The sequence below is a fragment of the Microtus pennsylvanicus genome, chromosome 14 (assembly GCF_037038515.1).
Source record: "Microtus pennsylvanicus isolate mMicPen1 chromosome 14, mMicPen1.hap1, whole genome shotgun sequence".
Taxonomy (NCBI): domain Eukaryota; kingdom Metazoa; phylum Chordata; class Mammalia; order Rodentia; family Cricetidae; genus Microtus; species Microtus pennsylvanicus.
The window spans coordinates 17,019,232-17,045,323 of record NC_134592.1 but is presented as its reverse complement, the minus strand read 5'-3'; the positions used below and the strand labels follow the sequence as shown (position 1 = coordinate 17,045,323).

Sequence of the window (26,092 nt, the reverse complement as noted above, 5' to 3'; positions counted from 1 at the left end):
AAGGGAGGGAAAGGAATAGATAACCAAAAAATTGCAAGAAATCAACAAATACTTTAAAGAAAACCAAGAAAAAGCAATCAAACATAAGAAAGAAACGGTTCAAGACTTGAAAACTGAAATAGAGGTAGTAAAAAAGAACAAAAACAAAAACACACAAACCGAGGGAAATCTGGAAACAGAAAACCTGGGTAAACAATCAGGGACTATAGATGCAAGCATAAACACCAGAACACAAGAGATGAGAGAGAATCTCAGGCATTGAAGATACAATAGAGGAAATAGATTCATTTGTCAAAGAAAATGTTAAATCCAACAAATTCTTAACACAAAATATCCAGGAAATATGAGATACCACGAAAAGACTGAACCTAAAAATATGAATTGAAGAAGTCCAGCTCAAAGGCACAGAAAATATACTCAACAAAACCATCGAAGAAAAATTCCCAACCTAAAGAAGTATATGCCTATAAAAGTACAATAAGCTTACAGAGCACCAAATACACTAAACCAAAAAAGCAAGTCCCCTTGTCAAACAATAATCAAAATACTTAACATATAGAATAGAGAAAGAATATTAAGAGCTGCAGAGAAAAAGGCCAAGTGACTTATAAAGGCAGACCTGTCAGAATCACACCAAACTCAACAGAAACAATGAAAGCCAGAAGTCCTGGTTAGGTGGCATTATACAGACACTAGGAGACCATGATACCATCCCATACTACTATATCCAGCAAAACTTTCAATCAACATAGACGGGAAAAAAAACCAAGATATTCCATGATGAAACCAGATTTAATCAAATTCCAACCCAAAGAAGTTAGCTACACCTACAAAAACACAGGCAATAATCTCACACCAACAAAACCCCCCAAAAAAGAGAAAAATACACACACCACCAACAACAAAAATAACAGGAATTAGCAATCACTGGTCATTAATACCTTTAAATATCAATACCCTTTAATATCAATGAATTCAATTTACCTATAAAACGACACAGGCTAACAGACTGGATACAAAAACAGAATCCATCCTTCTGCTGCATACACGAAACACACCTCAACTACAAAGACAGACATTACCTCAGATGGACCTAAGAAACAAGCTGGTGTAGCTATCTTAATATCTAACAAAATGGACTTCAAACCAAAATTAGTCAAAAGAGAGGAAGGTCATTTACACATTCATCACAGGAAAAATGCACCAAGATGAAGTCTCAGTTCTGAACATCTATGCCCCAAATACAAGGGCACCCACATCTGTAAAAGAAACATCACTAAAGCGTAAATCACACATCAAGCCACATACACTAACAGTGGGAGACTTCAACACCCCACTCTCGCCACTAGATAGGTCTGCCAGACAGAAACTTAACAGAGAAAGGAACTTACAGATGTTATGACTCAAATGGACTTATAACAGACACCTACAGAACCCTTCACGCAAACACAAAAGAATATCTTCTTCTCAGCACCTCATGGATCCTTCTCCACACACTCGGTAACAAAGCAAACCTCAACAGATACGAAACAATTGGAATAACCCTGTGTCTTATCGGATCACCATGGCTTAAAATTAGAATTCAATAACACTAATCTCACAAACTCATGGAAATTGAACAACGCTCAACTGAATCATCACTAGGCCAAGGAAGAAATTAAAGACTTCCTAAAATTCAGAGAAAATGAATCCACAATATACCCAAATTTATGAGACACAATAAAAACAGTGCTAGGAGCAAAGTTCATAGCACTAAGTGCCTAAAGAAGCTGAAAAAAAAAAACACCCCACACTAGTGAGTTAACAGCACACCTGAAAGCCCTAGAACAAAAAGAAACAAACTCACCCAGAAGGACTAGATGACAGGAAATAATCAGAGAGTTGAAATCAACAAAATAGAAACAAAAAAGAACAATATAAAGAATCAATGAAACAAAGAGTTGGTTCTTCCAGAAAAATATCAACAAAATAGACAAACAAACCTTTATCCAAACTAACCAAAAGGAAGAGAAGGGAATATCTAAATTAACAAAATCAGAAATGAAATGGGGGACATAACAATGGACACAGAGGAAATCCAGAGACTATTCAGGTCATACTTCAAAAGCCTGCACTCCACAAAATTGCAAAATTTAAAGGAAATAGACAACTTTCTGAATACGTATCACTTACCAAAATTAAATCAAGACCAAATAAGCAAATTAAACAGACCTATAACTGCTAACGAAATAGAACAGTCATCAAACAGTCTCCCAAACAAAAAAAAAAAAGCCCAGAGCCAGATGGTTTTAGTGCAGAATTTCACCAGAACATCAAAGAAGAACTAATACCAACACTCCTCAAATTGTTCCAAACAACAGAAACAAAAAGAGCTTTGCCAAACTCTTTTTACAAGGGTACAGGCTACCCTGATACCCCAACCACACAAACATACAACTAAGAAAGAGAATTTCAGACCAATCTCCTTCATGAACATTCATGCAAGAATACTGGCAAACCGAATCCAAGAACACTTCAGAAAAATCATTCACTATGACTGTTGTCCTTTTGCCGAACTACAGTTCCCAGCATTCTCCTGGATACGGACATTTCTCAGAAGCCTTTGTATTCCTCGTTAAAAAGCGAGGGTCCTACGACCCTCTCTCTCTCTCTCTTCTCCCTCTCTTCCCTTTTCCGTCTTCCTAGTGTATCGACACACCTTCACCTGCCTGTTGCCCCTCCCCCATTAAAGTGCACCCACGTGGGACCGCCGCGTGTCTGTGTCTTTTCCTCGCGTAACCGTCTTCGCCTTCTACCTTAGAGCCAGAAATTAATTAACAACATTGGTGCCGCCGTTTGACTCGTCTGAACCGACTGCCTGCACTCACCTCCACCTGTTTGCCACGGCCTCATCCTCATCCGTGAGTTAACCTAACTTGGCTTCCCTTACCCCCGGGGCGCTCAGAGACTGTCCGGCCGGCTTTCTCTGCTGTGTCCTGGACTGGGTCGCCAACCTCCCTTCCCACCCCCTCCTCGCTTTTTGCCCTTGGCTTAAACCTGCGTCAGCCCGCACCCGGGAGTTCGGTGCTCCCGGCCTTTTTCTCCTTTTTTTCTACTCTTTCCTGTCTCCGGCCCCGCTTCGGTGCGGTGCCTCCGGGGCTGTACGCAGGCCCTAAAAAGCTTAATTGTCTCCTCCCAGCCGGGGCTTTTTCTACCCCGTACGGTAGTTGGGTTCGGGCCAATTAAGTCTTAACACGCCCCAAGAATGCCGGGACGCCTACGTTCTTGGCCTTGCCGTGTTCGTGGTACCTTTTGGGTACCATTTTGCGGGCGGGCTTCAGTTTCAAGTCATGGGCTCTGTAACCAACCCCCGCACCTGGAAGGCTGGTGCAATGCCATCCCTTTCAACTCATGTATGGGCGGCCGGTCTTAACCCCCGGCTTCTCATCAGAGATCTCTCCCCTTCTTGACCACCTGCTCACTCTCCTCCTTTTCCACTTACGCTCACTACTGTGGGACTTCACAGATCATTCACTACCTCGACCATGTGCTAATACATGTCCACCGCCAGTTAAAATAGGAGATAAGGTACTGCTCTCACCTCCAGGCCAGCGCCCTTCACCCCTTTCCCCTAAATGGCAGGGCCCTTTCAGAGTAATTCTTACTCCCACAGCTGCCAAGCTTGAAGGGATTCCTCATTGGATTCACCTGTCACATCTTAAACCGTTTATCTCCACAGCTCAAGATAATCCTTCATATACGGTAACTCAAACTGGAGCCTGTTCTCTTAAGTTCCAAAGGATGCCTGATTCAGTTCCCCTACCACAGTCTAAGGAGAATACTGGTCCCCATCCGTCGCTGTGTTAACACACCCTCCCTTCTTTAAATTCATAAATAACCGTCTAGCTGTCATTACAGGTACCCTCATTAAATACGGAGTCAAGTGGTAAGCAGATTCTCCTCTACAAAGCTCTTTAACATAACAGGCCAGCTACTGACTGCAGCAGTGGCCCCTGAAATGTTAAGAAATGTATGGTTAAAATCTATTTCTTTTAAGACAGTTTCTTTAAGCTCCAGGATGCCAGCCCAACCCACCTAAACAAATCAAACACAAGCGGACCATTAATGGAATAAGTATTCTTTTTATCATTCTTAACCCCGGACATCCTATCCCCCCCCCAACCCCGGACATCCCCTTTTTTAACCTCTTTTTTACTTTTTTAATTTTCTTCCTTTTACTAATGCAACTTTTGCCTTCCAGCATCTTAATGATGACCCAGCTACTCAGGAAAGCCAGACAGATTTCTCCAATTAGCTACCTCAGATGATAGCCGATTTCTTCAATCAGCTACGTCAGACACCAGCGACCTCAGACACCAGCGACCTCAAACACCAGCGATCAGCGACTTCAAATGCCAATGCGACATTCCCTGGACCCCTCAACGCCCAAAGCCAGCAGGAAGCAGCCATGAGAGACCGGACTACGCCCCCATTCCCTACCCTTCAAGGTTCCCCAATTTTTTTTAATCAAACCAAAAGGGTGTAATGTTGTTCTTTTGCCGAACTACAGTTCCCAGCATTCTCCTGGATACGGACATTTCCCAGAAGCCTTTGTATTCCTCGTTAAAAAGCGAGGGTCCTACGACCCTCTCTCTCTCTCTTCTCCCTCTCTTCCCTTTTCCGTCTTCCTAGTGTATCGACACACCTTCACCTGCCTGTTGCCCCTCCCCCATTAAAGTGCACCCATGTGGGACCGCCGCGTGTCTGTGTCTTTTCCTCGCGTAACCGTCTTCACCTTCTACCTTAGAGCCAGAAATTAATTAACAACAATGACCAAGTAGGCTTTATCTCAGAGATCCAGGGATGGCTCAACATATTGGTCAATGTAATCCATCACATAAACAAACTGAAAAGGAAAAAACCACACATGATCATCTCATTAGATGCTGAAAAGCCTTGAACAAAATTTAATACCCCTCATGATAAAGGTCTTGGAGAGAGCAAGGATACAAGGACCATAAATGGACAGAAACTCCTAGCAATCCCACTGAAATCAGGAACAAGACAAGACTGTCCACTCTCTCCGTATCTATTCAATGTAGTACTTGAAGTTCTCAGTAGAGCAGTAAGAAAAATAAATAAAAGAACAAGGGGATATAAATTAGAGAAGAAGTCAAACTTTCACTATTTGCAGATGATATGATACTATGCATAAGTGACTGCAAAAATTCCAACCACGGAATTCCTACAACTGATAAACACCCTCAGTAATGTAGCAGGATACAAGAGCTCTCCTATACACAGATGATAAACAGGCTGTTAAAAAAAATATTCAGAGAAACAACACCCTTTGCAATACCACAAATAGCATAAAATACCTTGGGGTAACTCTAATCAAAAAACTGGAAGACCTGTATGACAAGAACTTAAATTATTTGAAGAAAGAAATCCAAAAAGATATCAGAAAATGGAAAGATCTCCCATGCTCTTGGACAGGTAGGATAGTGAAAATAGCAATCTTACCAAAATCTGTATTGCAATCTACAGATTCAATGAAAACTCGTGAAAATCCCAGCAAAATTCTTCACAAACCTCGAAAGAACAATACTCAACTTCAAATGGAAAAACAAAAAACCCAGGATAGTCAAATCAATCCTGTACAATAAAGGAACTTCTGGAGGCATCACAATCCTTGACTTCAAACCCTACTATAGAGCTATATTAATGAAAACAGCCTGGTATTGACATAAAAACAGATACATGGATCAATGGAACGGAATTGAAGACCTGGATATCAACCCACACACCTATGAATACCTAATTTTGGACAAAGAAGCCAAAATTGTAAAAGGGAAAAACAAAAGCATCTTCAACAAATGGTGCTGGCATAACTGAATATCAACATGCAGAAGAATGCAAATAGATCCATACCTATCACCATGCACAAAACTCAAGTCCAAATGGATCAAAGACCTCAACATAAAACCAACCACTCTGAACCTCATAGAAGAGAAAGTGGGAAGTAGCCTTGAACGCATTGGCACAGGAGACCACTTCCTAAATATAACTCCAGTAGCACAGACACTGAGAGAAACAATTAATAAATTGGACCTCCTGAAACCAAGAAGCTTCTGTAAAGCAAAGGACATGGTCAACAAGACAAAATGGCAGCCTACAGAATGGGAAAAGATCTTCACTAACCTACATGAGACAGAGGTCTGATCTCCAAAATATACAAAGAACTCGAGAAACTAGACATTAAAAGAACAAATAATCCAATTAAAAAAAAATGGGTACAGACCTAAACAGATACTCTCAACAGAAGAATTTCAAATGGCTAAAAGATCCATAAGGAAATATTCAACATCCTTAGCTATCAGGGAAATGCAAATCAAAACAACTCTTGAGATACCAGCTTACACCTGTCAGAATGGCTAAGATCAAAAACACTAATGATAGCTTATGCTGGAGAGGATGTGTAGTAAGGGAGAACCTAGACAACAAAGAAGACCCTAAGAGAGACATACATGGATCCACTTTGGAAGGAGAAAAAGACAAGATCTCCTGAATAAATTAGAAGCATGTGGGATAGGGTGGAAGGTAGAAGGGTTGTGAATTGTAGGCTGATTGTTCTTTGCTTTATGTCTAAAATCCAATTATGAGTGAGTTTATATTATATTTGTCTTTCTGGGTCTGAGTTACCTCATTCAGTATGGTTTTGTCTAGTTCTGTTCATTTGCCTGCAAATTTCAAGATGTCATTATTTTTTTACTGCTGAGTAGTACTCCATTGTATAAATGTACCACTTTTTCCTTATCCGTTCTTCAATTGAAGGGCATGTTCTACTTATTACGAATAATGCTACTATGAACATGGTTGAGCAGATGTCCTTATGGTATGATCGAACATCATTTGGGTATATGCCCAAGAGTGGTATTGCTGGGTTTTAAGATAGATTGATTCCTAATTTTCTGAAAAATCGCCGTAATGATTTCCAAAGCAGCACCCTCCAGGTGTGCCAGGGAGTCCTAGTGACCAATGTAGGGAAGGGAAGATGTTTTAGGAAGCTCTGCAGCTTGCCCATGTTGTTTTCAGAACCCGGGGCTTCTAGGGGGACAGTAAATTCCCTACCTGGAGGGGCTGCCAAGTAGAACTGTGTGGAAAGTTCCTGGCAGGGCGGAGAGGCAGGCTCAGAGACGCCCCAGTCCCTGCATCTCCACGTCCACCAGAACAATTCCACCCTCACCTCTCTCGTGTGTTAATATCCATGACGCCCGTGCCACTTGGCTCAAACTCAGAGTGCAACCAACAAAAACCACCTAACCACACCGACTGCTCACCTGGCTGCCGGTGGTAGGGCCCCTCAGGCTCCATGGAAGGCTCACAGAGATTGTCTTCTGAATTATAATCTAAGGAGAGAATAAAGTTAATGTGTTGGGGTTTCTAGAATGCCTACAACCCACAAGGAAAACCCTGGGGTCCCGGGCTACATGGCCAACTCAGGCCTTTGTTCAGCCCCTCAATCAAGCAAGCAAGAGAAGGTCCAAGGGGTGAGGGAGGGGTGTGGATGGTGCCTCCGCTCATCTGTCTACCTGGGAAGAGAAGATGGGCTAACGCACTGGACTGACCCCATCCAATTCAAGTCACACTGTGCTGTGCATGAAGGGCAGGTGAGCTCTGGCCTTGGGGCCGGGGAAAGCAGCCAAGAGTCTAGTGCCCCGGGAACTTTCCAACCCCCAAAGCTGGCAGCACCAAAGGCAGAGGGCGTGTGATCATCTTTAAGGGCCACAATGTCATCAAGTGGGGGGAGGAAGGAAAGAAAAAGAGCAGACAACTGGGACCCACCATCTAAGGAGGGAGGGTGAGCAAGCCTAGAACCCTCAGCCCCTAACAAGATATTAGTCAGCAAGAGGCCTCTCCAAGATTGCCTGTCTCTATCCGAACACTAAATGTGGGGTCATCTCTGAAAAGATCTCCATATTGAAATCAGTTACCTACCCGCTGGCAACAAGTATCCAGACTGTGAACTCAGGGACCCCATGAGTGTTGCTTGTGTTTTATAGCACCAAGGCTGCGCATGCTTCCTTCCAAGGCTGAGTGTATAGGTATAGCCCTGGAGAGGCCATCATATTCAGCTGTTTCTTTTTTCCTTTATTTTATTTTCGTATTTTCATCTTCCTTCAATCATATGGAGGGCGGTTCCCTTCTGTTTGCGTATTCTAGACTTTCAAATGCCTCTCTCTGGCCATCACTTCTTTCATAGCATCCTGTTCTTGTTTCGCGGCCATAGTAACTTTTCTGACCACCATCAGGCAATTTAACACTTCCATCTCAATGCTTCCAAACACCCCAGTTTAGGCCAGTGATTTCTGCATTGGCTTTTCCTCTGTTAGGGGCTGCAGGCTCTCGTGTGCCTACAGAATCCTTGAGCCTCTGTGGGCTTTATGTGACAGCTGACCAAGCCATTTGGCTGGGATCTCTTCAGCTAGTGAGACTCAAAGACTACTGATTTTGCACCTGAGGTGTGTACAGCCAGTGGAGTGCAAGGACATAGCTATCTGCAAACCCTTCACTGATGTCGTTGTTTTCGGTATGGGACATTTGCCCTCGGTTCTGTCAACAGACTTCCGGGTTAGAGACCCTCTCATTCATCTTTTCTAGAGAAAATATCTTCTGACTCCAGGGAGCTGCCTGGTATCAGCCCAGCCCTGGTGACAACAATGCCTGAATGCTCTTGCTGATGGGTCCTGAGGCTTTTCTCGTGGTACTTAGGCCTACTGATGGTTGAATTATTTATCCAAACTCACTTGGCTGGTAAGTAGAGACAAGGCTTGCACCAACTTGTGACTTCGAAGTCTTCATCAGCTTTTCCCCTCTGAGAATATCTCTGGTCTTAAGAAGGCCCCAGGCCCAGAGCTCATCATCTAGAGAGGTCATACTCACCTTTGGTGCGGCCTGGGTGCTTGGGGACTGAGGTGGAGCTGGAAGGGGCTGCCGTGATGGCTGAGCTTGAAAAAGTCCGGGAGCCAGGCTCTGAGGGCCAGGACTTCATAGCTGGGTCTGTGGAGGCATCTGTGCGATCAACACTGCCTCCTCGTGGGGACCCTCGCTTTGGTTTTAGATCCCCGGAGCCTGGGGCAGAAGACATTGAGAAATGAGGTTGTGAGCTCGAGTCAAGGCTGGGCAAGCACACGGAGGCCCAAAGCAGGTGCAGCAGGGCACAGAGACTACAGAGACACAAGCTGGGTGGCCCCCCAGCTAGGACGGAGAGTAGGAGGCTACCAAAGGCTAGCTCAGACTCCAGTGTGGGCCACATGGTTATCACTGGGGGACTGGTGGGGAAGAAGGACACAAGCGGAGAAATAAAATGTTGGGGATGATCCAAAAGTCAACTATGGGATACGCTTTCTGTGATCCTCTACAAATCCTGTCTCAACAGCCCGAACAAGTACCTGCAGCTGTCTCCAACCCTGCCACTGAGGTGCTAAGGGCCCTGCCAACTGGGTTCTTTGGGGTGTCAAAGGGAGGTTCACTGACAAGCTCACCACAGTTTGTTCTCAGAAACAAAACAAAAATAAAACAAAAACCCAAAAAGCTTTAATCTCTGCAAGGTGGTTTTCACCTTGTATCTTAGGATTTTATGCAGTGCTAAATTTTCTGCTACAATCTCATTTCTTATTGTCTTCTTCCCCAGGCCCCGGGGCTATACCTGCTGAAGTTAAGCAATATTGCTGAAAAGCACTACCTCCAAAAACAAACAAACCAACACCTACCCCACCCCCCGCCCCAAAACACCTAACCAAAAGAAGTGAGTGTGGGATCTCCAGATAGAAAATATAAATGAGCAGGGAGGGCTGAGGGCACAATGAGATGGCATCATATGGAAGACCCAGGGTTCGAGCCCAGCATCTCAAAAGAAAATAACCCCAAATAAACAAAAGAAAACACGGGAGCATTCCCAGCAGCTGGCTAGGCTGAGGTGGAGGTTGCTCTCGCATAAACTGGCTCCTCGGCCCTTCCACTCCAGAGTTCTCCGTGTGGTCTCAAGGCTCAGATCTTAGGATCTGAACCGAGGAGATTAGATTTTGGATGCTAACCCTGCTGAGAAGCAAGACTCGAGTCTGGTAGAATGGATAGTGACGAGGCCTTCCTGTGGGTTATGAAAATGAAGTCCAGAGGGGAGGTGGAGATGGGCAGACGGCATGAGCAGCAGACAGACAAGCACAATCCCAGCAGCATGCGAGGAAGACAGACTCTGGGGTCAGGCACCACGATGGCTGGGTGTTCTTAAAGACAGGGTCACAAGCTGAAGTCAGCGGCAATGGTAACCAACCGTAACGCTGTCATAGCTGCAGGTTTATATGGTCACCTGGTTTCTATGGTGACACTTTTTTTCCCTGTGCAGCACAGCACTGACAATAACCTTTCCTTTTCAAGATAAACTGAAGTGCAAGCACTGAGTCACTTTAAGGGAGAACATGTAATAACCATACAGGAGACAGGGCCACGGCCCAAATCACAGAGCTGTGGTGTGAGGCAGACAATGACGGTGCTGGTGACCTCTCTGGTCAGCATCTTCCCCTGCTCTGGCTGTAACTTAAGTCTTGATATATGTTCTGTCCACTATGGCTTTAATGTCACCATGCACGATGTCAAAGAATCACAACACAGCCATAAAACTCCACTCTGGCTGGGCGGAATCAGTTCAATTATTCAAAATGCTAAAAAAGTGCAGGGCCATCCTTCAAAACACAGACTGGGGGCTTAGGAGTGGAAGGTAGCAGCTGTGTTCTGACCAAGAGAGGGGAGCAAAGTTGAGCTGCTTAAGAATAAATCTCTAGAAAGGCAGCTCATGGTCTGGCGGGACTTCAGGAAGCGCAGCGACATCTAACCACGCCTGCTTTGCTTTGCACGCGCACAACAGAAGCTTGCAGACGCGGGAGGGGGAGGAACACGAGGCCTCTTCACTTACTTAGCACGGGTCTCCTGGCCCAAGGGCAAGTAAATGCACGTACATCCCGAGGGTCCCCTAAAACTGTGCTGTGCTGAAGAATGGTCCAGGGAGCATGAGAACTCATCTTCTATTTTGCAATCAGAATCCACGATGGCTACTTTGTAACTGGGGTGAGGAACAGTGCTTCCACTAGGGACTAACTTCCTTTGGCTGGCAGTTTGAATTTTAGAAATGAAGGAGGGATACATGATGCAGACACATGGTAAAGGAGGGGGTCAGAAGTCCCCAATGTCTGAGAAAGAGACAGACTCGCTGGGAGAGGATGGGATGTCAGAGGAAGACCAGAACCGCAGGCGTTTAGAGAGAGCTGGGTGGGCCGACGGAGACTTGTCTTTATCCTTGCTTTTGCTTCTCAAAAAGGGACTCTTTTTGCGCTGGGATGCTAAATTGTTATCATTGTGATAACCCAGAAGAGGAAAAACAAAAAAACAAACAAATGAAATGAACAATAATCACAATGACTCTAGGCTAGCAAAAAGTACTTAGGAAAGCGGAGTCCTGTCCAGCCAGTACCCAATACCTGGGGCCAGAACCGTTTATGCTCTGACTCAATTTAATTTAGTGGCACACCGGTGCCAACCATTACTCCTGAGGTGCATCAGGAGAACGATACGCTGCCCCAGGAGCCGCCGGTTCAGATGACTTTTCAATTTCAGTGTGTTAAATTATTAAATACGAATGCTTATTAACATGGAAGCCAGCTTTCTTACTCATTCATTTTAATGACAGGTTCCCTGACAACTCATTGGACACACCTAATAACATGCTGGCCCACTGTCAGGGGACAGTCTGCCTGAAGCACTCACAAAAGGCTGTAATTCTAGAACCTCCCTCCTCCTTTGGCAACATGAGTTTAAAAGCACTCAAATATATTTTTCATCCCCCTCCACCCGAGACCAGGGGGAATGATTTCCTTTCAGATCCCCCCACGTCCTCCATTCCTTGAAGTGGAGTTCCTGACCGTACCTGCCAGGGTATTCACTGCTCCAACAGATGTCTGGTTTAGGATTAGAGACCAGGTGCTCTACTTTTCTTTTGCCACAGCACCACCTAGTGGCCAAATCCCACATTACAGACTAAGGGTTCCAGGTTAGTGACCACAGCTGAGGGAGGCACCAAACAGAACTCCACACTGCTGTCACTCCAGACAGTACCAACTCAGGAGTCTGAGGCTGAGACACCGGGCTTGGATCTCTATTACTATATCGGCTTTGCCTCCTCAGTGCTACCTTTGTGAGACCATCTTCTAGAAAATAAATAAATAGCATAAAAAAATGGACAGTAATAATGCCCACCTTGTGGGTTAGGAATCAGAGGAGATAGAGACCTTGTGAAATGGCTCAAAGGGTACTCAGCTCAGCTCCCAGCGGCAGTTTGGACCAGGCAGACACTTTCTCTGAAAGTCTGCTTGCTTGCTTGCCTTCTGGGTTTTCGGGTTTTTCTTTTTTTTTTTTTTCTGAGACAGGGTTTCTCTGTGTAGCCCTGGATGTCCTGGAACTCGCTTTGCAGAACAGCCTAGCTTCAAACTCAGCGGTCCATCTGCCTCTGCCTCCCAAGTGTGAGGCCTAAGGGGATGTGCTACCATGCCAGGGCTTCTGAAAGCTTTCTCAACTCAGTTAAACTAAGCACAACTAACTCATTTATTCAACTTAAACAACAATATTAGGCAGAAATGGAAAATGTTCAAATACTGCCGATACGGAAACTGGAAGACCCTCGCTGGCTATCAGAAATGTTAATGTCTAGAGCTAGTTAAGAGCTGAGGCAGGAGGAATGCCATGAGTTCACGGCCTGTCTGGGTTATGTGAGTTTAGACTGAGCTGCAGCATGGGACCCTGTTCGCTCTGACTCCCCTTTCACCTACTCCCGTCTGCATACAGGACAGACACAGCTGACGGGAGCACACACACGTCATGAAGTGACATGAGCTCTTGCAGTGGCGAACATGCCGCAACCCACAAGAGAGGGCACCTGTGACTCCTCCTCATGTGTTCTGTCAGCCCGACAGCCCGGGCTTCCCTGAGATACATTCAGAAAGTTCCAGTGTCTTTAATAAAACTTTCAGTTACTTAGAATGAAGGTCTGGCATAAATAACCCAGTACTCCCTCCTTCCACGCCCCCATTAGTGAAAAGTAAATTTGAACTTCTTGACATGTTTAAGGTAACTTGTATTTCAGATTCAATGTTAGTCATTTTCGATATAACATTGGAAATTTGGACCTAGCTTCAAAACTGTTCAGTCACTACAGACCTAGTGGTGACAGTGATAACAATGTCTGTATCATACCGGCCTTGCCAACCTCTTCTTATTGTATGTTGTGTGCACAACCATCTGTATTGTTTTAAAAAAAAAAAGAGCTGGGCACAGTGGTGCACATCTTTAATCCTACTTGGGAGGGAGATTCAGGTGGATCCCTGAGTTCCAGGCCAGCCTGGTCTACAGAATGAATCTCAGGACAGCCTGGGCTGCACAGGGAAAAAAATTAAATAGTTTTTTTTAAAATTTTATGTGTACAAGTGCTTACTTGTGTGTACATTGTGTGTGTGCAGTGTCTGTGGAAACCAGAGAGGGGCATCAGATTCCTGGAGCTGGAGTTACAGACAGTTGTGAGCTGCCATGCGGGTGCTGAGAATCAAAGCCATGTCCTCTGCAAGAGAAGCCAGTGCTCATCTCTGCTGAGCGTCTCTCTAGCCCCAACAATCTATCTCTTAGATGAGGTTTTTACTGCACAGGAGCATGGTAAAACACCTCAGCGGTGAAGTGCTGCCAAGACCAAAGGCATGCACCAGCACACCCACGTGCAGCTCGTCCAGTCTGAGACTACAACACGAATGACTAGTGTTCCTGTCTTCAGAATTCCTGGCCAATCCCAAACGCCAACCTTCAGGGGAGATACACCCAGTGTCCCAGGACTACAGTGCTCAGGTCCTATCTGTGTGGAGAATAAACCCACGTGCTTTTCAAATGATAAAAGACAACCACTCGGGACTTTCTAAAACTTGGCATGTGGAAGGTGTGGTAAATACGTGTGTACAGAAACGAGCTAACCATAACCTTTGACATACCTGAGGGAACTCCAGATGCGTAGCCCATGTAATAAATGGTGCTCCCCATTCTAAAGTAACAACCCAGCCATAGCAGAGACGGGCTTGGTGACATGCCCAGGTAGGGGACACGCATACTGCCACATTCCCACGGAGACACGGCACACCCGATCAGTGGGTGGAGCTGTCAGAGCTTCTATCATTGCTCTATAACATCTGGCAGAAGCACCTACCTTTCCCTACAGGCCCGTTGTGGGTGTCACGTTCTTCTGTACAGTTTGAACCGGATGTGGGGTTGTCAGGGCTCTCTGTCTGTGATCTGACAGTCTGGGAGGCAGATGGTGAGGTGGGGTCTGATGGCTCCAGCTGCCAGGAGGAGTTATCTGTGGTGGATTTTAATCGTTCTCTGGAGCCTTCTTTCTTTGGTTTGATAAGTTTGACTAGGGCTTTAGCTCCGATCCAGTGGTTCTTCCTAGTGAGAAGAATTTTAGGAGTTACAACCCATGCTCACAAGAGGCAAGCAATGGCACTGGGATGGAGGTGTGGCTCTGTGGCAGGGTTCTTGCCTCGTATTTACAAGGTCCCGTGTTGGATCCCAATAACCTCAAGAAAAGAGGACGGTGTTCATGAACATCGCCATGATCGTATTTACACGGCTGAGGCCTGGAACTGAGAAGCCTCGCTCTTGGGTGCAGGCTCTGCAGTTAGCAGAGGGCATGCGGCATCAGGCCATGCTGGTCTCCTAGAAGACGACACTTAGCTGCACTGTTATTCATCTCTCCCGTGCAAGAACAGGGCTGTGCTGTCTAGCTGCTCTTTGTTTTGTTTTCCCCGTGAAAGTCATCTTCAGGCGTAGCTGCTTAAGTCAACCAGTGACGGCTGGTGTTCACTGACTGGCATTCAGGAGGCGCACCAGGGGCAGAGGTGTCGTGTCTGGGTGAAAGGGAACCGAGGGCATTCTCGGGTACCTGGAGGAACGCCCCGCTACACACCTCCTGCTCTTGTTCACCTGTTACTCCTACTCCTCGCTGCAGCCTCAGTTTCCCCACCACATACAAGATGGAGACTGGGCGTCTCAATGAAGCTTCTGTGAAGGACTGGTGGTGATTTCAACTCCACAGCCTAGCCCAGGCAGTCTAAAGGGACTGCTGTCAAGGTTTCAAGCCAGCAACCAGGGGGAATACTACAAGAGATGATGGGTAATCTACAGGCACTGAGCTAGCCCCACACCCCGGGGCACTGCTCATGGGGGTAGATTCACTGTCCACGCTTATAAAGTCATCCCTTGTAGACAGTGTGTCTACACAGGGAATAAGGCCATTGTATATACACCACATGTGATAAGTGTGGGGCCCAGGCAGGGGTTCTGCTCACGATCCCTTTCCTTCCCGGGACCCTGGCTGTGCTGCCGACATCATGTTAAACTCCGACAAGCCAACTACGTCATTCAACTTTAATGACTGACTCACAACTTTCTGACTCGGATCAAGGTTCACCCCAGTGTCTCATCAGGGCTGGCTGGCACTTGCCACCCCCTCACAGGACCAGCTGGGGTATACAGGGCAGGGCTGAGAGCTCTTACTTCTTTGCCCTAGGCCAGTGGTTCTCCACCTGTGGTCGTGATCCCTTTGGACAACATATCAGATATTTACATTAAGGTACTGTACAAGGACTGTGCACAGATAAGATCTACTCACTTCTTTGGAGCAGGGTCATAGAACTTGTACTGATCCATAATTTTTTCTTCCAGTTTTTCCTTGTGTCTCCGTAAAGCATTTAACTTGTCTCTGTGAACAGAGGGACAGGAAACTGATCGATCCAGTTTAAATAAACAAGTGAGAGTACTCAACATCCCAATCTAGATCAGAAATCGGTGTCTGGATTCGGACCTCAGGGGGTTCGATCCTACACTGCTCACCGAATTGGGAATTTAGGGTCAGCAGTACCAGCTATGCATCCAGGTGGCCTTGTTGGCCTACTCCTTTACTTCCAGCACTTGGGAGGTAGAGGTGGGTGGATCTCTTTTGAGTTCGAGGCCAGCCTGGTCTACACAGTGAGTTCCAGTCTAGCCAAAGCTTCAAAGTGAGTTCCTATCTCAAAAAATCAAAACAAAAACCCAGCTATTCATCTCTTGGAACACCTGTGATCAGCTAAGTGGGCTTAAGGAAGCAAATCTCTGACCACCTGGGAACTCACGCTCTGAACTCCCATGATTTCCCAGCCAGGCCAAACTGTGCAGGACTCGGTACCACTGGCCCGAGGCAGACACTCTAACGCAGCAATGTCACCAGGTACGTTGGCACTTGAACACTGGGACTGAATGCCAGTGTAGCAAAGGCACCCTGGGGCCTGGTAACAGCTTGTGAGGCTCACTGCTTTCAGAGGATGAGCAAGAAGGCAACAGGCTGAAGGCCACAGACTGGGGCCCGAGGCAAGCCTGAGCACGCCCTGGGCAGCCAGCCCCGGCAGAGCAGCCATGCAGGAAGAAAGCATCTGGGTATGGTGACCCCTTGAAAAGCCAGAAGCTCAGGGGCCAAAGCAAATCTCTGCTTTTAAATGGCGGAAACCGGCTTACGCCAGTTTCAACATCACAGTAGCAACTGGCAGTCCCAGTGCCTCTGCTTCCTGTCTGCCATGCTTGCCGAACTCTGCGGGCCTTCTGTGTGGTCAGCTGGCTCCAAGCCCCCAGCTTCCTCATGGGAAAGTGAGGCCCTAGGCAGTAACTGCTCAGGTTACTTCATTGCTGAAGCAGAGAAGATAACATCTATGCGGAACACTTTCCCAAGAGCCCCATGAAGGCTGAACTCTGGGAAAAAGCAATGAGGTGCACACTGCTTGGAACAAGCTGAGACGGTGTGCCAATCCACCGGCCTGACACAGACACTCTCTAATACAGAAAACATTACCAATAATCTCCCTAGGACCAGTCTTCTACGCTGTTTCGTTTGTATCTGCCCAACCTCGGCTGGCGACTCTACCACAGGGATTACAGAGGGTAAACTTCAAGCAACTGCCACTTAGATCCCAAATTACAGTGTGGGCTGGTACATGAACCATCCTGAAGGAGGTGGCAAGCAGATGCATCAGGCAAAGAGGAGGCAGAGTTACATCAGAGAGAGCTGGGAAAACACCAGGGGTTCAGAGACCACACCTCTCCATAAACACACCTCTTCCTGCCTTTGTTTTGAGACAGGGTCTCTCCATGTAGCCTCGGCTCTCTTGGAATATGATATGTAGACCAGGCTGGTCTCAAACTTACCAGAAATCCACCTGCCTTTGCCTCCTGAGTGCTGGGATTGAAGCCACACACCACCATGGCCCACTCTTCTTGTCTCAAGCACACTGAGCCCAGCAGCGCAGGGCTTGCCCAAGACGCTGGCCATCGGGAAGGACAGGCATGATATACACAAGCATGGTACGCTCGGATTATCCAACTGTGGGTTTCCAGCATCACCGTTCTTCCTCACATTCACCACCGCTGACAAGTGACAAGACACGCATCCCTTCGGATGTCCCCGTAGAGCAATGTCTAGAGGGGTCTCACCTACATTCCTGATCACCTGCCACACCCGCCCCTCCCTATCCAACCTGGCCTCTCTCATCTCAGCACCACAAACGGACCCCTCCATGAGCCCTTCTGTGCCTCTCTAATCCCCATGGGAGGGGACACAACTCTGTTCATACCTGTCGCCCCAGGGTTCCAGGCTCCCACGGAGGAGGCTGGGGGGAGGGAGGCGTTAAGCAAGGCAAGGGACAAACTTACTTACTTGCTACAGTCACGTGAGACAGAAACGATTCCCAGTTTTTAATCTGAACTCGATCCCTGAGCTACATCTAGTGCTAGCTGCCTGTTTCTACAAATGAACTCAAGTCCAGAAGTAGAGAGAGACACCCCCGCCCCCAGTGGCAGATAATGCTACAGAAAAAGAAAATGAAGGCAGAGGATATAGCTCAGTTGGTGGAATAACTGCTATGGATGCATGTGAGGACCCGAGTTCGATCCTCAGAACCCACATAAAAAGCCAGACCGAGTGGAGTGCCCTTGTAATCCCAATAGGGAAGAGAGGAGACAGGAGGACCCAGGGGGTTCACTGGCCAGCCAGCCTGGCCTAATCAGGAAAGTACAGGCCAATGAGAGGCCTTATCCCAAATGACACTCCAGGTGGAACTCTGGCCTACCCACACACGCACGCAGACACACACACACACGCACACGCACACACACACACACGCACACACGCACGCGCACATACACACGCACACACGCGCACACACACGCGCACACACACAAGCGCACGCACACACGCGCACGCACACACACGCACGCACACACGCACACACACGCACACACGCACGCACACACACACGCACACACGCGCACACGCACGCACACGCACGCACACACGCACGCACGCACGCACACACACACGTACCCCTTCCCACACATGTGTTTTCACAGAGAGAGGGCACCTGGGAGCAGAAAACCTCACACGGGCACAAGTTAACCTCTACCTCTTTCAGAAATCAAGAGCATTCCATAAAATGGTTCCATCTCCAACCCTCCAACCCTAACGGCTAGGGGCTGCTCTCTTCTCTGTCTCGAAAGCAACAGGTGAAGACAGGACGTCAGGGGACTGAGCGAAGGCTGCGAACTGTAGGGGCGGAGGACAGTGGCGGTGGGGGGGCCCTCATGGACACGCCTACCGCGGCACTCACATGTACTGTTTCTGCTCCTCGTGGTACTGCTCCTTGTTCTCCATGTTCTGCTCCAGCAGCATCTGGTTCTGCTGGCTCAGCAGCTGGATCTGGCTCAGCAGGTGATGGTTCTCCTCCTCTAAGTTTCCCTTGAGACGGGAGAGCAGCTGAAACACAGACCAAGGCTGTGATGCTAGGCTGGGAACCCAGCCTCTCGAGGGAAAGGAACACGTGCTGTCTGCACCTGGGAAGGATCAACAAGTCTGGAGCCTGTATTTCCTACGTGCACACCTGGCCCAGCAGCCAGCTGCAGCTCGCGGCTGTTGGGAGCACAGGTGAGCCACTCTAATGGAGGTGTGAAGCCAGACACACAAGTGGGTGCTGAAAACTCAATGTGAAAAAAGGGACTACAAGATTACATTATGAAATGATATTTTTGATCTATTGGTTCAATAAAATGTTACTGCAATTAATTTTCTGGGGCCAGGGATGTGGTTCAGTGGTAGAGGGCTGCCTGACATCCCAGCACTGAAAAAAGAAAAATTTATTAATCTCGAAAAGAACTGTTTTGAAGGCGGCTACTACACCGTGCTAAATCACACATGTAGTTTCCATGTATTTCAACTGGAAGCTCTGCTGTGAAAGACAGCCTTTTCTGCCAAGCCAGAGACTAAAGACTGTGGGCCTTCCAAGACATCTAGTGTCTTGTGCCCTAGCAACACAAAAGCAACCTAAGAGTGGCTGTGCCCCAACAAAACTACACTCTCACACACACTGACAAAAATCTCATATATTTTTCCCTAGCCACAAATATCACTGTTTGTTTGATTTTTACCTTCAATGTCAAGAGCCATTCTTAATCCGTGGGCTGTGTAACTGCAGGTGATAGGGAGACTCTGGCCTGTGCACTGAAGTTCACAGACTTTCGTTTTAGAACAGCACTGTGGTGTAGCAGGAAGGCCCAGAAGCGTGGGAAGCAGAGACCGGGCTCCTGTCCTTATGTACCTCACTGAGGATGGAGTGAGCTAATGGGTAAGCCACAGTGAAACTCCCAGCATGCCACAGGAGGGAAACCCCATAAGACCAACTTCATTAATCAAAGGATCAAAGTCTACTTTAATTTTCAATTATTTTTTACAACTAATATGTATGTAATGAACAGAACTGGAAGGACAATAGAGGTTAGACCATTTTCTTTGCTAGAACACTTCTTTGAGGTCCAAAGAAATGGCTCAGTTCATAAAAGCACTAGCCATGCAAACCAGTAAGCATGTGCACGCACGCACACGCTCACACACAGACACACAAAAGAATCCTCCTGCAATGGCAGTCTCCAGTGGATATGGGTTCCCTGAGCAGTGACAGCCCTCCCCAAGAGGGCACTGGGCCAGGGCCTCGCTCTCTCATCCTCCATGGGCAGCTCAGATTTGGCTGGGTGATTGGATACTAGCGCCTGGGACTTGTCTCCCAGGGGTGTCTCAGAAATCAGGAGAGAAATCACTTGCTTTCCTTAGTCTCTCTCTATACAGTGGGGTCTATCTGATATTCTATTTGAAGAAGGTCTTTGCTTCCCACAATGGCCATTTCTGACCCAGCTCTATGCCACCAGCAGCTAAATCACCCAGGGGAATGAAGCCAGGCAGCCACACTCAACTCCAGGCCATTTTGCTTGAATAGCTGTCTACCGAAATGAAGAGGTAAAGAAGATGGTGCTGCCATGTCCTGAAGGACTGACAGGAACCACTGCCAACCTCAGGGAGCAAATGTCAGACCAAGTGGCCTCTGAGATGTCCCTACCCCTGGTGGCGCTCGGGTCTCACCTTGGGTCCAAAGTGAGGGCTGTCACTGCTCAGGGAACCCATATCCACTGGAGACTGCCATTGCAGGAGGATTCTTCTGTGTGTCTGTGTGTGAGCGTGTGCGTGCATGCACATGCTTGGCTCCAGCCCCTCACCAGACCTGCCCAAAGCCACACCTCACCTCACAGTGGTTGTCCAGCTTGGTCAGTGATATGTCCATGCTCTGGTGCTGCTCCTTAAGCTCGTCAAAGCGCGCCTGCCAGCGGTTCAGCTCCAGCTGGGAGTTGTTCAGGGATGTTTTCAGCTCCTTGGTGTGGGCATGCAGCTCTTCGTATTCCCCTTTCAGCTGGTGGTGCAGGAAACTGACCCTACGGGGAGGAGAGCCACAGGCAAAGGGGCTGAAAAGCATTCCAAAGACAGAAAGGCCTGCAGCAGCTACGGTTTCTGTACCCGTTCTGACAGTGGCAGGCTGTGTGAGCTGTTAACTCCTATGTGTAGCATAAGAATTCTGAACAAAACTGCTGCTTTTCAGCCGTGTTCTCTGGGGCTCTAGGAGGGCACCTCTGATGCCATGCTGGCCTGGGTGGGGAGAGGACAACAAACATGCAGGCTAAGATACTGGCCTAAATGGGACATCAAGGTCAGCAGCCTTCTACATTACAGTTTAGGCGTTCTGATGTAAGTGGAAAAAAGAGCTATGGGGGAAAAAATTGGGGAATATTTTTACTCTAAAACACAGCACTTACTCTTCCAAAGGAGAAAGGAAACCAACAGTCCCACTCAGCCAGGACACCTAAGAACCACGGTAACCACCAGCATGGCACAGTAACGCTACAGGTGCAATACTGGTACCTACTTGACAGTAACCAACAGCTCAGCTCTCTAACTGGACTTAAGAGCCACTCAACAAGAGGGAGATCATGCCTGGTACTGGAAACCTAGCTAAGTAATCAGAGCTAGAGAAATCATGGCTACTGGAGGAGAATCTACAACCAGTAACTTACTAAACCAGCATAATCCCTAATAGCCACCTATAAACAGTTGACCTTAGACCTACAGGTAAGTGTAGTTTCACCCCTCATCAAGGAAATTTCTCTTTGCAACAGAAGCTACAACAGACAACTACAACCAATGTAGAGACGTAGAGCCTAGTTCCAACATACTTCTACAGACATTCCTACATGTAAGGCTCAGGGAACACTGCAGAAGAGGGGGAAAAGATTCTCAGAGGGGCTAGAGGTGGCCCAGGGGTTAACAGCACTTGACCGCTCTTCTAGAGGTTCTGAGTTCAATTCCCAGCAACCACATGGTGGTTCACAACCATCTATACTAGGATCTGACTGCCTCTTCTTGTGTGCATGAAGGTAGATGACACAAATACATGAATAAATTTAAAAAAAAAAAAAAGATTCTTAGAGCAGAGGATCGGGGACTTTACTGTGTGAGATTATCCCCTAGAGTATCATCAGAAACTACACCCATGCAGTCTCACCAACACGACTGCCCAAACATGAGCTGAACAAGGAGGATACCAAAGAACATGCCACCCAGCATGAGGACCTCAGGAGACCTCAACCCTACCCAAAGAACTCCAGGCAACTGAGTAGAGCTGGGAGCTGGCGAGGTGGCCCTCCCAGGAAGAGAGCCAGTGCCAAACGTCAGTCCTGAAAACACACACACAAGCCTGTGACTCTAGGCGGGCGGGGCTTATCTAACACAGGTGTTTTCTCTGCTAGGCACACAGTTGCCACTCTGCACTCCGGACACCGACTGCATTTCAGCACTGTGCCTGGATCTGTTTAACACAGCAAGATGAGGACTCACGCCACCGGCAATTCGGTCCTGGGAGGACTCTGGTCCACAGTGGGAAAGATGTTAGAAGGGAGCTGGTGAACCTGACAACTGGGATATTTTGTGAACGCTGTATGTACCAACAAAAGATCCATGAACAGGAGGGAGATGCTGGTTCCAGATGCGTATTAGTGACTGGGTGAATCTGCTGAATAAGGAGGACCACTATGGCTCCCGTGGGCTGGGCTGACATCTGAAGACAGCTATGCTATCCAGATACATGACCCTCCCTTCCCTGTACTGGCTGGGCACCACCATCCACGCCACCCCCACTAGCACAGCCCTCAGCTCCTCGCCGGGCCAGCATCACGCAGTCCGTGACAAGGAGTTCACAAGCCTTCCACTAGCAGGTTTTAGTGAGGACTGGTCTGAACAGACTTTTGGGTAGCTGCCACTCCCCCAGGCCCAGGTGGGCGAGCCTGGGTGCTCACCTGTCCAGCTCTACTCGCAGCCTTTGGTTCTCGCTCGTGGCGACGGCGTTGGTCCTCTGTTCCCGCTGCAGAGCCTCCCGCTCGGTGCTCAGCACTTTTTCCAGCTCCTCCAGCTCAGCTTTCTGCTTCTGTAAGTCACCGTGCCTGGTGGAGGAACAGTCATTGGAAGCGCAGCCAGGTTTTACCTTCCACAAGCAACTTACACCCCAGGAGATGAGAACAAACCCTCTCAGAAAAAATGGGGACTCCTCTGAGACCTTCTCTCTGTGGAGTGAGAGGCTGGACGGCAGGGGAGCAAGATGAACGCTGCCAGAGTGGGGTCTGTCAGTCTCCCGGGGGCCGAGTCCTCTTCTATAGGTCACCCGAGAGCATAAGGCCCGCACTCTACACCCTTTTAGAGACTCACGTTACAAAGCAGTTCACTAACAACCAGTAGATCTAAAGGAAACCACAAAAAAACAGCTAAATTCCACTGCATGAAACAGCTAATCCCTGCTCACGCTCTCCTCACCCTATGGGAGCCCACATCTCTGTTCCCACTGGCATGGGGGGGGGGGTATTGTTGAGGTACCCCCTCCCTCGGCTTGAACTTTCTTTCTCAATCCTTGCAGGCTTCACAGCTGTCGCTGGGGGGCAGCAGAGCACAAGGAGGATCAACAAGCCTTGACTTTTGCCCCTCCCTGCTGATAATCCAGGATCTCCAAGTCCATGAAAGGAGTGGTCTGAGGCACATTGTTCAACCACCTGGCTCAGAAAACCTGGACGCCCCCAACACACACACCCCTCTCTTCAGAGTATGTAACATTCTATTGGTGTCCTTATGTTGGGGTCTCCAGTCTCCTCTCTAACTTCTACCCCCCACATCAGCTGAGCCTGGGCCATCTCACTGGAGCCCCAGGTAAGGGATCTGGTTAGGAGACTCAAAGACAAATGTTTTTAAGGCCATTAGCCAAAGCACAGAGGTGGCCCTACCATACAGCAGGGCACAGAGACAGGATGTGAGTAAAGGCCACAAACTGACCACCAAGGCTTTCCAGTTCCTGCTCTCCTTGTGTGACTTCAGCAAAGCATACAGATCAAGCCTGCCGTGGCCCGCAAGCCTATGGAGTCTTGCTTACCAGTGAGCCCTTGACACGACACAGCAAGTATCTGGCAGGAGGCCAATTAAACATCAAATGAAAAGAATCCAGACTTCTGTTACTCTGAAGACTGTGCCTCCAGTCATGTGTCCAACTAGCCAAAGACTTAAGTAGATGACATGCTACACCAAGCCAGAACCTTGACCTTCAGGGTCAGTCTCAACTACAAAAACCTTCCTCCTCTGAATGGGCATTAAGACTCTAAGAAGAGATCTCTGTGAGTTCAAGGCCAGCCTGGTCTACAAGAGCTAGTTCCAGGACAGGCTCCAAAGCCACAGAGAAACCCTGTCTTGGAAAAAAAAAAAAGACTCAAAGAGGCTCAGTGATTGAGAGCATTGGCTGTTCTTCCAGAGGTCCTGAGTTCAATTCCCAGCACTTACATGGTGGCTCACAACCATCTGTTAACTGTACTCCTTGGGATACAATGCCCTCTTCTGGTGTGCAAATGTACGTGCAGACAAAACACCTATACACATAAAATCCGTAAGTAAACCTCATGGTGGCGCAAGCCTTTAATCCCAGCACTCAGGAGGCAGAGACAGGTCAAGGGCAGCTTGGTCTACAGAGTGAATTCCAGGACAGCCAGGAATACACAGAAAAACTCTGTCTTAAAAAAACAAAACAGGAGGCTGGAGAGATCAGCGGTTAAGAGCATTGCCTGCTCTTCCAAAGGTCCTGAGTTCAATTCCCAGCAACCACATGGTGGCTCACAACCATCTGTAGTGAGGTCTGGTGCCCTCTTCTGGCCTTCAGGCATACACACAGAAAGAATATTGTATACATAATAAATAAATAAATATTTTAAAAATAAAACAAAACAAAACAGAGGGCTAGAGAGATGGCTCAGCAGTTAAGAGCACAGACTGTTCTTCCAGAGGACCTGAGTTCAATTCCCAGCAACCACATGGTGGCTCACAACCATCTGTAATGAGATCTGGTGCCCTCTTCTAGCCTGCAGGCATACATGGAGGCAGAATGTTGTATACATAATAAATAAAATATTTTAAAAAACAGACAAAAAAATCTTTAAAAGACTCTAAAAAGACAGTGTTTTATGATGCTTGAGAGCAGAGATCACGCCCGTATTAGCGCCAGTGCTGTGTCCCACTGCATTAGTGTGCCAGGGTTCCGGGACTAGACACAGCACCATATGCACAGTATAGGTCTAATAAATGCTGCAGATAGTACGGGCTGCAGGGGGAGCACCAGGGGATAAAGATGCCCAGAGGCAGAAGCTGCACCATCCAGTAGGAAGGAAAAGTCATACTGAAGCCAACATCTTGACAGCCCTGAAGGACAGAGATGGGAGGGAGACTCTAGATGAAGGCAAAAAGGCCATAGTTGATGGGAAAATCCACTGCCGCCACATTCTACCCACAAGTACCATCAGCAGCACCCCCACAAGGCTTTTCTGGCTCGATAACATTTGCAGATCCCTACAATGGAGATTTCTTACACGTCAGCCACTCCTACCAGACATAACCAATATACTCGGTGCCTAGCTGTTCTGCTGAGGACTGGGCAGAAATGCTGTCAGCGGGGACACTTTGCCAGTCCAGAAAGGGGGCGCTGGTTCTCTCCTGTCCCACTCCTGTGGGTTCCTTCTTTGGACAAACCTCCTTCTGATGCATGGCTCACTGATTCTCCAGGCTCTGGAGATAAACCTCCAGACGGGACTTTAGATACACCTGCTAGGGATTGGGAACCCGTAGTACAGGAGCAGGAGTTCAGTCAACAGTGGGTGACCTTAATGACACACACCCCAGGACCTGGGACTGCCAATGGTGAAAAATGAACATTTATGTATTTCAACATAGCTACAGTTTACCTTAAAAAATAAAAAAAGTGACAAATGCAGACGAAAGGATAATTGCAGTGTGGGTGACCATGGGAGGGGGGCTAGAGCAGTCTCTCTTCCACTCCCTCCCTCCTGCTTCTACCTCCCAACTGTGCTAAGATGATAGGAGTGGGATTCCTTTGTGCTCTGTTGTATGCATTCAATATTTAACACAATGGGAGGGTGTGTGTGTGTGTGTATTTGGTTCTTCGAAACAGGGTTTCTCTGTAGCTTGAGTCTGTCCTGGGACTCACTCTGTAGATCAGGCCTGCCTCTGCCTCCCGAGTGCTGGGATTAGAGG

At 47.6% G+C, this 26,092-nt stretch overlaps 1 protein-coding gene across 2 annotated transcripts in view; it reads right to left on the bottom strand.

Annotated features, from left to right (window-relative positions):
- Ccdc88c (coiled-coil domain containing 88C) overlaps window positions 1–26,092 on the bottom strand; it is a 126,428-nt gene that overhangs the window by 10,842 nt on the left and 89,494 nt on the right. For both annotated transcript variants that reach the window (XM_075947472.1, XM_075947471.1), the window contains exons 21-27: window positions 22,816–22,959; window positions 20,715–20,901; window positions 18,756–18,901; window positions 15,737–15,826; window positions 14,273–14,511; window positions 8,923–9,111; window positions 7,320–7,388 (exon numbers count right to left, since the gene is read on the bottom strand). In XM_075947472.1, coding sequence (XP_075803587.1) covers window positions 7,320–7,388; window positions 8,923–9,111; window positions 14,273–14,511; window positions 15,737–15,826; window positions 18,756–18,901; window positions 20,715–20,901; window positions 22,816–22,959 — 1,064 coding nt within the window. The remainder of the gene's footprint in view (window positions 1–7,319; window positions 7,389–8,922; window positions 9,112–14,272; window positions 14,512–15,736; window positions 15,827–18,755; window positions 18,902–20,714; window positions 20,902–22,815; window positions 22,960–26,092) is intronic.